We start from the raw sequence: 17,991 nt of genomic DNA on the forward strand, positions 1-17,991 counted from the left end.
ATATATATATATATATATATATATATGCACACTTAAAATACCCCAGTTTTTGTGCTATTTGTGCTTGTCGGGAATTGTAGTGATGTGTATGTCATTCCTAGCTAACGTCGACACTCCGGACGCGCTGGAACTGTCAATTTTGTCGTCCGGATAACCTCGGCAACGACAAGATCGAAAACGCGTCAAATTTAAATTTCCTTAAAATTTCATTCCGTGATCGATTATTCTAGAAATTGATTTGAGCTTGGTCAATCGTGAAGCTTTCTACAAATGCATATGTCGTGAATTTCGATATTTATGTGCAACGAGCGCGCGAATTGTGGTATTCGCGCATCGTGATAGCGCGCGGAAGTCACAATGAGTTTCCTATTGTTTTGGGTTATATGAGTACTCGACTTGAGTTTCGTCAGGTTGGTTTTAATCGACTCAACCAAACGTTGAGGATTTAGAACCAACCAGATGAAACTGCAAGGAGTCAAGAAGTGGCTCGAATTTTTTGTTGGTACGGGTCCCAAACTAGTCTTCTAAGAGAGTCCAACAAGAATTCGTAAGTCTAGACCCTAGGCTCTAAGAAGAAGAAGAGATCTCACCAAAAATGAGGTCAACAGTATGATCTCTATCATCAGAATAAACTGAGACTAAATGCTTGCAGCCGAATAATCAAGGTCAAGTGCTTGAGATCAAGACCATGCGCTCATGACTAGGGCCAAACACTCCTACTTGGATAATCAAGGTCAAGCGCTTGAGACGAGGACCAGGCACCCAAGACTAGGACCAAATGCTCGTAGCCATATAACAATGGCCAAGCATTCAAGATTAAGATTGGGAGCCCGTGATCGGAGAACACAGACCGATCGCCTAAAATCATGATCGAGCATCCGAAGCCAGATGAGCGTGGATAGGCATTCAGGGATGTATTTTCATCCGCAGCTAAACACGGGGAGACCATTATTTTGGATCGGATGCTTTGCCCAAGTATTCGACTGATGGTCAACTCTTTTCAAAACATGTGGCCGTGAAAAGACATGAATAACAATAATCACTTGGACTCATGTCCAAGAGTTGTAGATCAGGATAGGCCCAAATAAGTCATTTTGTAAATAAGAACCGCTATAAATATAGTGAATTAACTGTATAAGGGATCTTTGGAAAAATCCTCAACCTATGAACATTTCCTGGATGTGAAAACTCTTACGTCTAACTCCATCTCTCGGAGCATCCCTTTTTTTTCTCTTTTTGTTTATGCTTGTTCCTTTGATGTGATTCAAGATTATTGTGTAAATCTTCCTTAATATATTAAACAGTTGCATAATGAAAACATTAATATTATGTGGTCACAAAACTGATCTTCCAAATCTCTACAACATTGACTCAAGATTCCTCTTTTTGCCAATAATAGGTATAATATTGATTCCCACGATTATTCTGTAAGGCTGAAGGCTGCCCAGAAGTTCTTGAAGGACGGAGATAAGGTTGGCACTTCTCCATAGAAAACTTACGATGATTTTTCTTCTAATTTTAATATCATTATGTTTGTTTATATATATATATATATATATATATGTATATTGCAGGTTAAAGTCATTGTAAATCTGAAAGGCAGAGAAAACGAATTTAAGAACATTGCTATTGATCTAATTAAGCGCTTTCAGAACGATGTTGGAGAGGTAAGTATCAGATAATATTCTCTATTATAAATATTTAACATTTTTTAACACTATTTTGAGCTTTAAGGTGCTAAATCTTATCTTCCTTCAATCTAGCATAATTTCTACATTTCTTTGCAGAATTTTTAATTTTCTTAATGAAAATCTGACATGGAGATTGGAGACTGTTTAAGAATAGTAATCTTTGAAATAGAAATTGAGCCCCACACTTTGAAAGGCTTTATTTATCTTCATGGGATGACTGATCTCCCCTTGTTGTTCTCTGTCCGAAGAACATCCAACTTTGTCTCGCTTACATTTGATTATAGGGGATTTACATACATATCACCTAGTTCTCATGTATTATATATATAACACCAGAAATATTTTTGTTTATAAAATATTGTAAATTTGAAATCACATCACAAATAACATTTACATTGATTTATTAAGAGTGAAATTCATCTTTTCGCGTGCGTGGGTGCGTGCGTGCGTGCGTGGGTGTGTGTGTGTGTGTGTGTGTGTCTATAAATACATGAGAACTAGGATGATCCCACCGTGGCAAAGGGTTTGATCCCATCGTGGCGTGGGGGCTTTGAAATTTTAGGCACATGGCGCAGAATCTCATCATGGAGCTAATAAGCGCATGAGAAATCGATATTTGGGCCTCTGCCAAATATCGATTTCCTTTGTAAATATATATATAGAAAAAGCCCAAGGGCTAATATATTGAAGCGAAAAAGATACTGAAAGGTTGTATGAGTGGGCCTAAAAGAAATTCCAACTCACACAAATCCCAAATAAAACAAAGATACATAAAGATAAAAAACCAAAAAACCACCAAAGGGTGCAAAAGTGTTAGGGACGTCTCACTTTAGTCCTCCTTCAGCCTCTAGTTCTTGAAAGCGAGCCGACTAACAAATTGGTAAGGTGTGTACCATTGCCCGAAGTAGCCAAAATATCATCCATCAGATTCCTGAGCTGAAGTAGGTCTCCATTCTTCTTCTTCCTCCTGGATGTGTAGATCTGTCATTCCTCATCCGATGATTGACTCATCTGATGATTGACTCATTTGATCAGTAGATTCCAAAGGTGGCCAAACAGGTGTAGGCTGTTGCACATCATGATCCCCATAAGCCTGAGTAACATTAACAGCTTGCTCGACTTGATGAGACGGTAATGAAGCTATAGAGGTAATGAAGCTGTAGAAGTATTACCACCTGTAATAATGATGATAGGTTTTAGGGCAGATGGGGTCTGAAGGATCTCCCTCTACCTCATGATAGGAGGTTCCAAAGACGGGGGAGCTACAATATTATGTGTGGATTGAATGGTTGTCATATTGCCTGCGAGAATAGCGACGTCTTCTGGGGTATCCTTTTGATGATCAATAGTGTCAATAATTTGGAGTTGATCAGGAGAAGATGAAATCGCTGCCTCTGGTGGAGCACTATGCTTTTTTAATTTGAGGTGGGGGTGTAGATGGTGACATTGAGAACTGAAGTGGCCTAACATACGACAGTTCGAACAATACGAAGAAAAATGCTCAATCACTACCTTTTGCCAATATCTTTGGTGCTGTGTGCCCAACCAAATTTTCTCAGAAGCAGATGAAGTGATGCCTCTTTCAACAAGTACTCTGGCTTCAGATGGACGAAAAGATTAAAAGTAATAATGGCCGTTTTGAGTGGCTTATCATAATCTGAGACAATAGAGTACAACACTTTTTTAGTAAAATAATGAAATTTTAGACCAGAGAGACGAATTCAAACCGGAATGATTGGTGGTTCCGTCTGTGGGTCAAAATCCACAGACCATTTCAGAATCTTCATTGTTCTGTTATCAATTTAGATTATCCTTCTAGCAAATAAGCGCGTGCAATCCTCTTCATTATTTAGTTGTATAAGAATGTGTTTTCCATCGAACAATCCAATCTTCCACTCTCCAACAAGGTGCATAAGCTCAAATTCCTTACGAATGAGCTCCTTTTTGGGATGACCATTTAAAAATTTTTCAACCAAATTCAGTCGACAGGAGGAAGCAAGTTGAATATCTTCAGCTTCAGTAAAAAAGATGACAGACTTCCCATTCTTTTTACCAGTTTTCTTGATGTCCTCCACCCACTCAAACATGGAGGGAAAGAACATGATATAGGTGTACCTGAGGCGTGGACATCCGCAAGGGCAACAACATACGATATGTCTGAAGCCATCCCCAATAGATGGAGGTGCAGCGTTAAGAACAGTGAAGAAAGCAAAGCAGAGGGCGAACTTCGAATGCAGAACAGTTAGCAAGAGCGGAAACCCGAAGCCCCTGCGATTTCAGCTCGAGCCCAAGGACCGACCTGCTTGAACAGAGGGCGGTTTCGGATTGCGAAGGAAAAAAAGCGGTGTGCAGAAGCCTAGCTGGAAGGCGCAACCACCAATAAACGACTGAGCCCGACGCATCAAACGACGCATGAGCGACGAAGCACGAGCAACAGACAACACACGTCAACAGTGGCGACAACGATGAATCAGACGGAAATGTCGAAATCGACGAACGATGATCAGAGCTTGATCGACGAAGAGATGCAGTGGAGTTATAACCAGGGATCACCATGGCAAAACCCTAGTAGAGCATGAACGCCATATATATATATATAATGTGTATCAGTTAAGCCTTATCTTTGGTCCTCTTCTTTTTTCTGAGTTGTTCATCAATTAATTTCCTTGCTTGTCTTCTTGGCAACATATTCTATTCCAGGCATATGATGAATCATCTATACATTTTATAATTTTGGGGTATTTACATGCATGCCACCCAATTCCTATGCATTTACGTATTTAAAACCCAATATTTTAGAAGACGTGGGCATTGGGCGTGTTATTTTAGGGTGTGTTTGAAACAACTTATTCGCTGCATTTGAGTTTTGGAAACACATTTCATTCATTTGTTTATTGTATTTTACCTGCGTATCCTAAAATGCCGGATGGGTTTCTTTAATAAACGCGACCGTGGGATCGACTTTGCGGCTTGTGTCTTTAATTCGCGTCTTCAATCTTGTTTTCTCTTATGCCCTTCAGTCCGTCTCCTCCCTCGCTCGACCGCTGTTGCTTTAGGTCACTTCTCCCTCGCCATTGCCTCGGTTTCTCTTGTCGAAAGATCCCCACTTTCTTCTTTCTCTCTTTTCCGAGATCCCTGGTCGGCTTCCCACACCTTCATTCACGGCGTCCCATGTCCCGCTGGTATCGTCCTCTATCATTTCTTTTTTTCATGACTTTCCTACAACGGAAGTCGGTCATCTGGACCTCTCTAATGCGTATTTGTTTTCTTGATTGCTTTTCAGTGAGCTGACTCAGTTTTCTGGTTGGGTCCTCTCTAATGCATTGTTTCTCTATATGCATTTTGTTGGGTTTTTTCATTGCGATCATTATCTTTCTGTAGTTATCCAATTTTGTGGATTTTTATGGGATATTTTACGTTTTTTGGATAATATTTGAAGTAAATTGGGCGCATGAGTCTATGCACGATTCTTCTTTTTGAATGACTGTTTAGGTTTGCTCCGTTGCTATGGTTTCTTTGGCTAGAGATTGTGTTGGAGGCTGTAAGTGATGCCCTTGTTGGTGGATTTGGGTGTGTGTTGTGTTGAACTTGATTCTGTGGGTTGGTGGTGGATGTGTGTGTGTGTTGTGATGGTTGTGGAGGATGTGTTGGTGGCTGTGAGTGTTGTGCTTACTGGTGCCATGTGGAGGCTGTGTTGGTGGTTGTGGGTGATGTGCCTGTTAGTGGTTGTGGAGGCTGTGTTGGTGGGTGTGGGTGATGCATTTGTTGGTGGCATGTGGAGGCTTGTTGTGTTTTGCTTGGGTTTGTGGGTTGGTGGTGGATGTGAGTGTGTGTGTGTTGATGGATCTGGAGGCTGTGTTAGTAGCTGTGTGTCACGTCCCACCATCTTCAAGGAAATGCCAAGACAAGCATGGGAAGGAAAATTCTAGAAGAGGCATGCATGACAAGAACCTTCTAGAGCCAAGAAGGTGGAAGAGAGTTCCACACAACTCTAGAAACTTCTACAACTCTAGAAACTTCAAAGGAAGTGAATACTCCATGAAGAACTCAAGGATGGAGCATGGAGAGTTCCAAAAGAATCTTGAAATATCGAGAGTTCGAGCATGGAGAGTTCCAAAAGAATCTTGAAATATCAAGGATTATGTATTTATGTAAGAATTGTATGGAATACTCTAGAAAGTAGGAAGATATATAATATTCTTATGGCTTGGAGGGGGACTATAAATAGATGTCCCTCCCCTAATTTGTAATCACCCAAGCATTCAATCAAAGATTTCAAGTGTTCAAGTGTGAAGTGTTCCTTTTTTTTTATTCTTCTTCTTAAGAGTGTTTGGTGCTCACAAGTCCAAGCGTTGCGAGAATTAGGCTGATTTAGTATTAATGGAGAGTGCTAAAGCCGCACGGGTGACTTAGGAAAAGTTAGTCCGTGACAGTTGGTATCAGAGCCAGATTCAAAGGAATGGCAAAAAACATCAAATAGCACGTGCTAGAGTCCGAAGCCACTAATGTGGAGTCATCTCAAGGGCGAGGTCGCCAGGAGCAAAGAGATTCCGATGCACCCAAGCCACATGCGAGGTCCAAGGAGATTATGCATGACTTTGATTCGCGCCTTGCTCGGATAGAGGAGGCAATGGATGAGATGGAGAACCAAGTAGAGGATTTTTGTCAAAGGGTTGATGGACTCGAGAAGGAGGACGTCACCATCCATTCAACAATCATAGGTATGATGCTTCAACTTAAGGAGACCTTAATGGGCCATATGACTAAGTTGCAGGAGGATTTGTTGGGAAGCTCCAAGAGGTACGAAGAGCCTAATGAGGAGAAGATGAGCGACGGAGAAGGAGATGAGCGACATGGTGCTAGCTTGAAAGAGATGCGTGGAGATATTTCGCTGTGCAAGAGGGCACTAAGAAATCCACAAGTCATCCCACTTTCAAAGCCAAGAGGATTGAAGTTCCAAAACCTATGAGCTTTGGAGGGGTTCGCAAAGTGAAGGAAGTAGACAACTTCCTGCGGGGACTAGAGCAATACTTTGGAGCAATGAGGATTGCGGATAAAGATGCAAAAATACAATTTGTCTCTCTTTATCTCTCGAACATCACTATGCTTTGGTGGAGAAGAAAATGAGATGTAGAGAAATGTTTGTGCTCCATGTCCACTTTCAATGACTTCAAGAGAGAGCTAAAGAGACAGTTCTATCCTGAGAATGCCAAGGATGAGGCTCGAGCCCAGCTATGAAGACTTAAGCAAGAGGGTTTGATTCGAAAGTACATCAAGGAGTTTACAAACTTGGTTCTTGAAATCTCATATTTGTCAAATAAGGATGCTCTCTTCAACTTTATGGATGGGCTCCAATATTGGGTAAAGACTGAGCTTAGGAGTTGAGGAGTGCAAGATCTTGCCACTGCTCTTGAATGATTATTCAAAAGAGTCTAGAAAGCTTGAAGATAAGAAGAGTTGTGATATAAAAGGTGGGGATGACAAGGGCAAACATAAGGAGGAGAAACGTAGCAAATCAACCCCAACAAAGGTAAGGGACAGGGGAAGGCTAACAACAAGCCATATCAAAATTTCTGCTTTTATTGTGAAGAATCTCATTGGGAAAGGGATTGCCCTCAGAAGAAGTCCCTCAACTCTCTCCTTGCAAGCCATAAGGAGGAAGAAGAAAGTGATAGGGAAAATGACAGGGAGGTACATGTGGGATCTCTTCAACTGTTGAACGGGATGTACGGGATGTAAGCTCCGACCGGGATGTAAGCTCCGACAAAATCCCAAGGGAAGGGGTTACTCTTTGTGGAAATGGAAATAGGAGGGAGGGTCACCAGGGCAATGATGGATACAGGTGCTTCCCACAACTTCATATCCAGCGAGGAAGCAAAAAGGTTGGGGTTGCAGATGACTAAAATAGGGGGCTTCATTAAAGTCGTCAACTCAGCAGAGATGTCAATCGATGGAATGACAAAGGGAGTCAAAACCAGCGTTGTGGCATGATTAGGTACTCTAGACTTCTCTGTCATTCCTTTGGATGATTACAAAGTTGTCATAGGAATGAATTTTTTGGAGCAAGCCAGAGCATTCTCAATGTCATTTGCTAATAACCTGTGCATCACGGAAGGGAGTCAAGCTTGCTTTTGTGGAGTTATTGTTTAGTTGGTTTGGTTTTTTTTTTCTGTTCCTTTCATTGGTTATTTCATTTAGATGTTTTCCTTTATAGTACGAACTATCAATATGCTGCTATGTAATTATTGCTGCTCATTAGAATACGTTTGCACTTTTTAGTTGTTATTGTTAACGTTGTCTAATTCGCACTTATTACATTAACAAAACACTTCTATAGGATGAACTCACATGGACTGAGCCTTATAAGAAAAATCACAGGGGTTGTGGTTTTGTTGTACGAATACTAAAACACCTAAGTTGATCGAACTCCTACATGACATCGACTTATATTAGTGATAAATGGGTTGGTGAGTTACTATAAAGACACCCTATAAGGTTCAGTAACATATTCCGTATGACAAAACCCATTTTTTTGGATATGTTCGTTATTATGGACTTCACAGTTCCTCAAGAATGACAACAAGAGAGGTCTTAACAATAACTCTCTACATTTTATCATATCAATGAGAGAAACGATGAAGTGATTCCTGCATTCATCGGAGATAATTAGCAGGTATTTCTCAATGGGTTTGAAAGCTCTTGTCAGTTTGTCAACAAAGATAATTGAGCTAGAGGATTCAACATTCGAGACCACTCCAGCAAAAATTATAAATGACCCGCGTTATATGTCATTTTTTAAGGTAATTCTTTTTAACACATTACATTCATACGACAAAATGAGTTACGTGTCAATCACGACTTTAACTGATCTAACAGGGCTGTATTGGCGATTGATGGAACCCACGTGGACGCGCGAGTATCCAATGCTGAAAGTGACGAATACATTGAACTGTGTGGATCACATACATGTGATAGCTGTATGTGATTTTAACATGTGCTCGTTTCTTTACAGTGTCTACTGTCTTTTTGTAGTGACAAATTCGTAAGTTGGTATACTGAGTTCTCTAAGACCTCACACATGTAAAAAACTGTAATTCATTACTTTTTTAGCAATTTCAACTTATGTTATAACTAATGGATTATATTTTTAATCATTCAAGAAATATGAGCTCTAGGATTTCAAAGACCTCTCTACGAGTGCTCTGCCACTACAAACTACATACTTTTTTACTGATGCGACTTCGGGCACATAGTTATGAGAGAAAGTTTTACAGGTGCCCGCAGTGGGCAGACAGTTCGAAAAAGTGTGACTTCTTCCGATGGGTGACAGTCTGACAGATTCCATTGCCGATAGTGATCGCGGTTATATGATATCCGTAGAAGACGACGTACCTTCTGACATTTGTCGCCTTGATTTTAAAATTAATATTATCATATTTTTAATTATAATTTTAATACTTTTTTTTTCTTTAACACACTTGATACTCACTGTTATGTGAGGTGTGTATCTTATTTTTCCTACAGTTATGAAGTGATTTTTTGCTTCTCAAGCATCAATTGTATTACTACGACAGTTCTGTTGCAAGCAACGTTACTGCATAGAGGCAGAATAATCATTTATTCAAAAATAATTGTAAATCAGCTGTTTTCCAACAGTTCAAACCAAACAACCAACAAGCTTATCTGGATTAGCTGTTGATTAAAAATTTATCTGAATCAGCTGCTTATCATTAGCTTATTTAATAAGCTGCAGCTGCCCCAAACAGATCCTTAGCTGTTATGGGTGGGGCGTAAGCCCATGGCATCGGGCATAAACTTCCTATAAAAAAAATGAATATGAATATTAAGGGAAAAAAAAAACTTTTTGTGCATAATAAAAAAAATTATTCCTATGTATTAAAATAACTCATACTCGTTAAATTTCAATTCAAGTCTTAGAGGATTAGAAACTTCAATATATCAGTGAAAATCCACCATAAAAAATAGAAACATACATAAATAAGTAAACATACAAATTCCTTCTTGGGGTATGCTTGTTGCATATTGCCATTTAAAGTCCTTGAGAATGCAATTACTATAGGCCACACAACCCTCCACTTCCATTACAAGTTAATAACTAACCTTACACATTAAAAAAAAAATAGATCAAATTCACCTTTAGCAAATTGCAAACACGAAAAAAAAAGTTACAGTTTACTATAGCTAGAGTAGGGGTGTAAACGAACCGAACACAAACGAACAAAGCTTGTGTTTGTGTTCGGTTCATTTAAAATTTAGTTTGTTTGAAATAAACTCGTGTTCGTTTCTTAACGAACGAGCCGAACACGAACCGAACACGAGCTGTTCGCGAACGACGAGCCAGTTTGACATCCCTAATATTAATATATAAAAATAATATTATATATTAATTATATAACTTATATTATATAAATATACAATATCTATATTAGTATATTACTACTATAGTATATTAATATATTATTATTATTATTTTATTATATATTATAATTTATAAAATTTAATGTTTTAAAATATAATAAATTTTTTATATATAATGAACACATCATTGTTCGTGTTTGGTTTGTTTAACTAACCAAATGAAAAAAATTTGTTCGCGTTTGTCTCGTTTACTTATCGAACGAATCGAACACGAACTCATTGACGAACCGAACACGAACTGTTCGCGAACAACGAGCTTTTTTGACAGCCCTAAGCTAGAGTGATCTCTAGTAAATTTTTAATATAAAAGAGAAAAAAAAAACAAATTTGTCGTTCACTGTAGCAGCTACAGTGAAATTACGGTAGCTACAATAAACTCACTATAACTACAGTGAAATAATCCATTAAAGACTCATAAAACATTAAAATTTGAATAACAATAAAAAATCCTTACCGAGTTGCGCTGCTGCGGGAGAAACAATGCGGGTGTGGGGAAGAAGGAGACAATGCTGGTACGGGAGAGGGAGAGGAGACACTGTGAGTGTGATCTTCTACTTTCCTACTAGAGAGAAAGCTGATGGGGTGATCACCTGCGTGCGGGATTAAGCAGATGTCGGGATTGCCTTCTTCGACATTATTTGTGTGCGAGGGATAAAGCAGACGGCGATGAGATCTTCGGTGACTCTATGTGCGATGGAGGAAGCAGAGGGCTGTAGGAGATCGACTGCGCGGGAGAAGCTTGAATCGGTGTGAATCAGATAGTTATGTAGAATTAGGGATTTTTTCTCTTTTTATTCGCTTAATAGGTGGGGCGTATGCCTCTTGAGGTGCAAATTGAGCTCCGGATTTTCTCAGTCGTAAGCCCCGTGAGATTTGCGCCCCTCTCACGGGCTTGGGGCAAAGGGCCTTATGCCTCGCCCAAGGCGTGCCCCGGGTGCGCCCCAAAAACATCTTTTTAAATAGAGTTAAAACCTAAATTTTACTTTCTATATTTATACTACCTATATCACATCAAAAATTCCACTATTTTAACTTTTAAAAAGTGAAATATGCTTTTTCATGCATATAGGTAGGATGGCATTTATGTAGAAATTGAAGTTTAAGTTATGTATGTAAATACATAGGAATGAAGTGGTATGTTAATCTTCCTTTTATTTACTTCCAGCTTGCGACTGAGGAGAGCAAAAGTTTCAGCGAGAGGAACATATATTTGGTTCTAACGCCCAATAAAGCAGTGCTACAGAAAGTTCAGGAACAGTCTAAGAGAGAAGCATCTGTTACTGAAGTTTCAGCTACTGTCTGATTGCTGTGCTGGTATGTTTTTAGGCAATCTTCATATGAAGTGATTGACTTATATTTTAGTTTCCAGAAATGTAAATTAATTTATTTGAGCATATATATCATGCTTTGTTGCATTCCCTTGTTTTAATTGTGCCATGTTTTTAACTTGGGTCATTTGAGATCACTTTTATTATTATAGTTATTATTATTATTATTATTATTATTATTATCATGTTTTTAACTTGGGTCATTTGAGATTACTTTTATTATTATTATTATTATTATTATTATATGATTTGAAATTAAACATGTTTGTCATTTTGAAAATAAATAAATTTTATTTTGTTTATATCGACAGCTTGCAGTAATCAATGGCAGCTAATGACGATAGTATTTATTTTTTAAAAAATTAAAAATAATTAAAATTTATATCGAGGCTTTTTTCAATATGTTAACTTATTTTTTGATGTAAAAATAAAAAATGTGAAAAATACATTATACTTAAAAACTAAAGTAAAAAAAAAAACAAATGAAATATCCCTATTGATGAGTGATTATCTCAAGTACTTTTGGACTGGTTCATTTGGCGCAAAGTGTAACATCTACAAATTGACGACAGCATAGCTATGATGTTTGACGATTAACACCTACAAAACAACTATCGAAGAGGGAAAACAACTATCGAAGAGGGTGGGTTTTGGATGCTCGGTCGAGTTTATGTCAAAATCATCAAGCCTTGCTTTGCTTGAATTGAATGTCTGAACACATCTCCAAATGAGAATCGTTGTAAATTGCCTTGAATCGTTCATAAGCGGAGCAAAACAAATGGTAAGTAGTCTATTGAGATTCATGATCTAGTTGGTGGTGCTCTCCTTAACCAATACGTGGCATATATTCAATTTGTTGATGGTGCGTTTCTTTTTATTGAATGTGGTTTCAAATTACATAATTGCATAATGTAATGTATCTCGTTTGCTTGACTAAGTCTTAACATTTATAACTAACCTCAAACTAATAAAAAAATATAAGGTTCTTTTCTCTCATTTGCAAGAGATGAGTTTGAGAGGGTTTATAAATACAATGTATGATATAATAATGGTTAGTTCATTTGGATGTTTGAAACCTTGAGAGCATTGTACTTAATGCAATTTTTTTTATTCACAATTGTTATTGCAGAGATCAAGAATCCAAGAGAGTTTTATGAACCCTTTTAATTTTGATGAGATTTTTCCCTTAAATAAATTGGGGATTTATATATTGCGACACAATTCTTCTTCTTATTTTTTGAAAGAAACTAGGAGCTAATTCTATTTCATCAAAAAAGAAGTTAGCAAGAGGGTGTAGTGGTGGTTCCCCACTACTAAACCCCAAAAAAGATACAATAAACATTCATAGGGGTTCCACCTCTAGCAATACAACACACAAAAAAGTTTCCAAAAAACTTACAAGTAAATCCCAAAACCAAAATAAGAAATACTCTGAAATGTATACTCTTAGATCTTTGCCTGTAAAACAGAAATTCCAACAGATAGCAGAAGAAGCACAAAGTAGACAAATTTGAAGACTCCAAAATGTACTCTAAACCATTGCCTAAGCAGCAACAAGTTCAGTCAACAACAGTAGGCCTGAATCCAAAACATGCATAAAGGGCTCACAAAGCCTTATGCAACAATAGGAAGAGAAATTCACCTGAATCCAATCCACAAACAATAGAAACAGTGCAATGCAACAGGTCCAAACAACCCAGCAGAGTCCCTATCCTACAATAAAATGTTCCAAACACTATCAATTAGAGGCAACCATAAAGTAAAATAAATCATCAGCAACAAACCGATGGGGCTTCCTAGGACAACAGGAAAAATTGAGATCAGAGCATGCCCAAGAAAGAAGCCCAGTGGCACTCAAAACAACTCCTATAAATATCTTGAAAGTAGGAAAACCGACCCCCATCCAACCAAGAAAATCAGATATAACTAATAAAAGGAAATCCCCAACACAAATACCAGTAGAGACATCATCCCAAGTTCATAAAGAAAACCTAAATCGAACAACCAGGGGATTAAGAACTAGAAAGAACCTTAAATCAGAGTGAACACCACAAACACCCAAGGGTAGGGGGTACTAACACCAAACAAAATCTCTTGCAAGCAAAGGCAAACCCCAGAAAAAGGTAGCGCCATCGCAGTATATGGAATAGATTGCAGGTTATAAGATTCCCACAACTATCATGAATGCATGCCAACTTTCATAGCAGCAACCCAAGGCTAGTGAGCAGAAAACAACCAACAAGAGACTTGTACACCCAAACCACAAAGAAATAGGCAAGTAGGCAGGTATATAGCAGATATATCAGATTGCATAATTCCCTATCTAGAAAAGGGTATATAGCAGATAAAGATATATCAGATTGCATAATTCCCTATCTAGAAAAGAAACAACAAGAGAATATTTAACTTCTGACAAAAGGAATCTCCAAAAGATCACATACTAATAGAGCTTTAAGTCTTGCATTAGGATGTACCACAACCTTCGCCCCCAAATGACTAATTTTAGCAAGGCAATCAGTAGGTCTATTGCCCTCTCTATATGTAAAACTCCATTAAACTGTGTGGTTTTTAGAGGAAATAAGAAACCAAGTCCTATTCGGAATGTTGGGTACTCCCCACTCTGGCTTAACTTTTCTAAGGAAAATATCCACCAGCATTTTAGAATCAGATTCACATATAATAAATAACTAGTTATGACCAACAACAATTGTTGATGCTGAGAAAACAACTCATAATTTTGCTTCGAAGGAACTTTTTGCACAGCAAGGGGAAGAGAAGAAGCCCACACATGAGCACCCATGATCTCTAAATAAGCAACCAACAACAACCTCACCATTTCTAAAGCTACCATCTGTATTTGTTTTCAGCCAGCCATAGAGTGGAGGCAACCATCTGAATATGATTGGTTTCCTAACAACATTACAATTAGTTTAAAAGGAGGAGATGGATTTATTTCTGTAGACTTAACTAATATAAGCCATTATATTAGTAATTGTATGTTTAACATAGGGTAACAAGGAATCAAATTTAGCAGAGTTTCTAGCCAATCATATAAACCAGAGCACAATGAAAGGAACAAAGGAAAAAGAAATATTCTTTCCTCTTTTATCTTCCCAAAAATGAAGGCATACCTCCAATCCACTCCAACCATGAATAAACCAGCCCCCCCCCACAGCTACCCAAGCTCAACCCAAACTTCTTTAGCAAAACTACAGGGAAAAAATAAAGATTCCTCTTCATTTTTGCACAAATAACATTGAGATACCATTTTTAAATTATCATCATAAGGTATAGAACTATGTAAATGTTTCTTAAAAAAAAAGACAAAGGGAGATAACTCCCTACACCAGATAGACTTGCCCCACAACCATTCCCTGAATGTATGAAGGTTAAGGTGGATGGATTTGCCAACAGAAGCTTGACCCGTACATTGAAAGCGAGGCTCATCTTTTTTAGAGGTTGATATAGGGTTTCTAGAAAGTGATTCAACCGCAAAACCCACAGACTCCCTAAGAAGGGGTAAGTTCCAGATACCATAAGTCCAAAATTTAGAAACCAATGAAGTATGAACATATGGATTGCATTCAACAGTTTTGAACCATAAATCATGTCAAAATAAAATATCCCCCTTGTCTATATCCCAAAAAATGAAATTTTAGGCATTGATCTAACTTTAACCATTGCCTTCCAAATTTTAGAGTCTCTCACTTTCCACTCGACCCAATATGGGTAGTAAGAGCAATAATATTTTGGATGCATAGAGTTAGCCAAAAGAGATTCCTTTTTCCTAAAATTAACCCATAATTTTTTCATATTAATTTCATCAACATGATCTAGATCTTTAAGCCTAAGCCCACCTAAAGCAAAAGGCTACATACCGATTTCCAAAACATCCAGATCTTTTTAGAGGATCCATCAGCCCATAAGAACTTATTAAAACATCTTTCCACTGTTTTCAAAATATCCAAATCTTTTTAGAGGATCCACCAGCCCATAAGAACTTATTAAAACATCCCACTATTTTTAAAGTGCTTTTTTTTCATATTCAGAACATGAAGAGCATCTAGTGGAATGCTGCAATGAACAATTTTATGCAAAGTAATTTTACCACCATTTGATAGGAAATTTTTTTTTCCAATCATCAAATTTCCCTTTTATTTTCTCCATAAAACCATCATTTTGGGTTTGCCTTCTCCATCCCCTAATAATATCCACTCCAAGATATCATAAAGGAAGGTTGGCCTTGTGACAACCAAAAGTTCCCTCCTCACCAACTTTCTCGTGTAGAAAAAAACATTTAGAATTTTTGAAGGCCAAACCTGTTACAATAGTGAATTTGTCCTAAGCAACACCAAGAAGTCGTATTGAAGCCCTACTAGCATTTATAAAGATGATAACATCATCAGCATAAGCCAAATGGCTCACCAAAATTTGGATTTATGAGAATATTGAGCATAGGAAAGTCCCTCCTGGAATTTATTAATTAATCAAGAGAAATAATGAAATTCTATAATAAATATAGTAGGGGAAAAAGTGTCCCCTGTTTGATGACCCTTTTAGCAGAAAAAAACATGAGTAGTATCATAAGCTTTCTTTAATAATTGCACTCCAAGCACCTCTCGATCAACAAACAAAACTCCCTGAGGAATCCTCTACTTTGGAGGATTTTCAATATGAAATTCCGATCAATAATATCATAAGCTTTCTTTATGTCTAAATTGAGCACCATATTGCCCCCTCTACATTTCTTGTCCAGATCTTTAACAAATTATTGAGCCAATAAAATATTGTAAATGATATCCCTACCAATAACAAATGCAGATGGTTGGGGGGAGATGATAGTAGCTAGATGAGGCTGCAACCTAGCAACAACAAGCTTGCTAATCACTTTAGATATTATAGATGTTAAGCAGATAGGTCTGAATTGATCACAACTAGATTTGTCACTACCTTTAGGGATTAACACAATTGTGGAGAAAGCAAAAAATTTACCTGGATTATCATCAAGAAAAAACTTTGGATAGCTTGCACTACCTCAGATTTGATTATGCTTCAGCATGTTATGTAAAAATTCGAAGTGAATCCATCTGGACCAGCATCCTTGTTTTTATAAACACCTTTGAAGGCCTTCAATATTTTCTCTTTCGTTGGAGTAGAGCAAATGTTAAGGCTAGAAATATAATCTCTATCTTCTAAGAAAAGTGTCTTATCAATAGCTGGAACCTGCCCATTAATAACAAAAATATTTAGCAAAATATTGTACAACCCTTTCACCTAACTCCATAGGATTCGTAATCCATCCACCAGAGTCATCCCAAATCCTCAAAATTGTGTTAGAACTCCTTTATTTGATTGAAGCATGAAAGTAGTGAAGTTCCTATCCCCTTCAACAAAATATATTTCCCCCGCTTTCTGAAATAACAAATCCTCCTCCAATTTAATAGCATCAAGCAAACCCTTGTGAGCCTCAGACAGTTCTTGCACCAAATTAGGAGAACACTCCTGTTAGGCTTCAATCCTATTCACCAAACCCTCAGCATCCGTAACCTTTTTATGTATATCACCAAAAGTGCTCCAATTCCAGGTTCTCAGAAAGGATGCTACCCTTGTTTGTAGCTTCCATAGAATAAAACAAGAACTCCCAACCCCATCATGTCTCCATGCTTGTTGTATCACACTAAGGATGGAATCATGTGAAGACCAAACATGTAGATACCTGGAGCAGTACTTGACAAGTTTATCAAACATAGCCACATTAAGAAGAATTGGTTCATGATCAGATCCAAAAGAATTCAACTGCAACATGTTTGAGATATTGAAAGAATTAAGCCAAGTCTGATTCCCCAAAACTATGACCAATCTTTGAAACAACATTCCTCTTTGCCAAGTATAAGGAGAGCCAGAAAATTCCATGTCGTACAAGCCAACTTCCTCTGTTTTTTCCACAAATCTGTTAATAAAAGAAGTATCACACCTACCAACCTCACTTCTTTCAGAAGGGCTCCTTATCATATTAAAGTCATCACCTACAATCCATCTCTTCTTAATAGCCAAACCCAAAGCCGCTATGATATTCCACAAACTATATTTACTAATCAAAATAAAAATGACATAAATAAAGGGAGTGAAACCACTAAAATCTCCCATCTCTAAAAAGGCATGCACAAATGGGCCACCAAATAGATAGATTGACTCGAGCTTTCCAAAAAACCCATATCGTATTAGACTGATTGCAAAAATGCTTAAAATGCTTAAACTTTCTCAAAATTTTGTCCTGTGAGTGAACATCATGGGCTCCAATATGACAAAAATGTAAAGTTTGTGGATCCTACAAATAAGCTTTAATCTATTAAGAGAGTGAGAGACAACCACTCCCCTAATATTCCATACCAAAATGTTAATCATGGGGATCTGAAACACCCCTTGTAACAGATCTAGTAATGGCATGATGTTGGCCACTGTCAGAGTAATAGATCACATCAGTGTTAAGATTATTTCTATCACTTATATGTGACACAATTCTTATATATATA

At 37.6% G+C, this 17,991-nt stretch overlaps 1 protein-coding gene across 2 annotated transcripts in view; it reads left to right on the forward strand.

Annotated features, from left to right (window-relative positions):
- The window catches only part of LOC110030392 (translation initiation factor IF-3-like), a 51,703-nt gene extending 39,583 nt beyond the window's left edge, over positions 1 to 12,120 (forward strand). Inside the window, exons 7-10 of one of the 2 annotated variants that reach the window (XM_020733082.1) lie at positions 1,400 to 1,472; positions 1,575 to 1,667; positions 11,296 to 11,444; positions 12,031 to 12,120. In XM_020733082.1, coding sequence (XP_020588741.1) covers positions 1,400 to 1,472; positions 1,575 to 1,667; positions 11,296 to 11,433 — 304 coding nt within the window. In that variant the 3' untranslated portion in view covers positions 11,434 to 11,444; positions 12,031 to 12,120. Of the gene's footprint in view, positions 1 to 1,399; positions 1,473 to 1,574; positions 1,668 to 11,295; positions 11,588 to 12,030 lie in introns of those variants that run through there. The other variant, XM_020733081.1, reaches the window with a different exon arrangement.
- Positions 12,121 to 17,991: the final 5,871 nt, after the last annotated feature.

The sequence above is a fragment of the Phalaenopsis equestris genome, unplaced genomic scaffold (genome assembly GCF_001263595.1).
Source record: "Phalaenopsis equestris unplaced genomic scaffold, ASM126359v1 Scaffold000712, whole genome shotgun sequence".
Classification (NCBI taxonomy): Eukaryota; Viridiplantae; Streptophyta; class Magnoliopsida; order Asparagales; family Orchidaceae; genus Phalaenopsis; species Phalaenopsis equestris.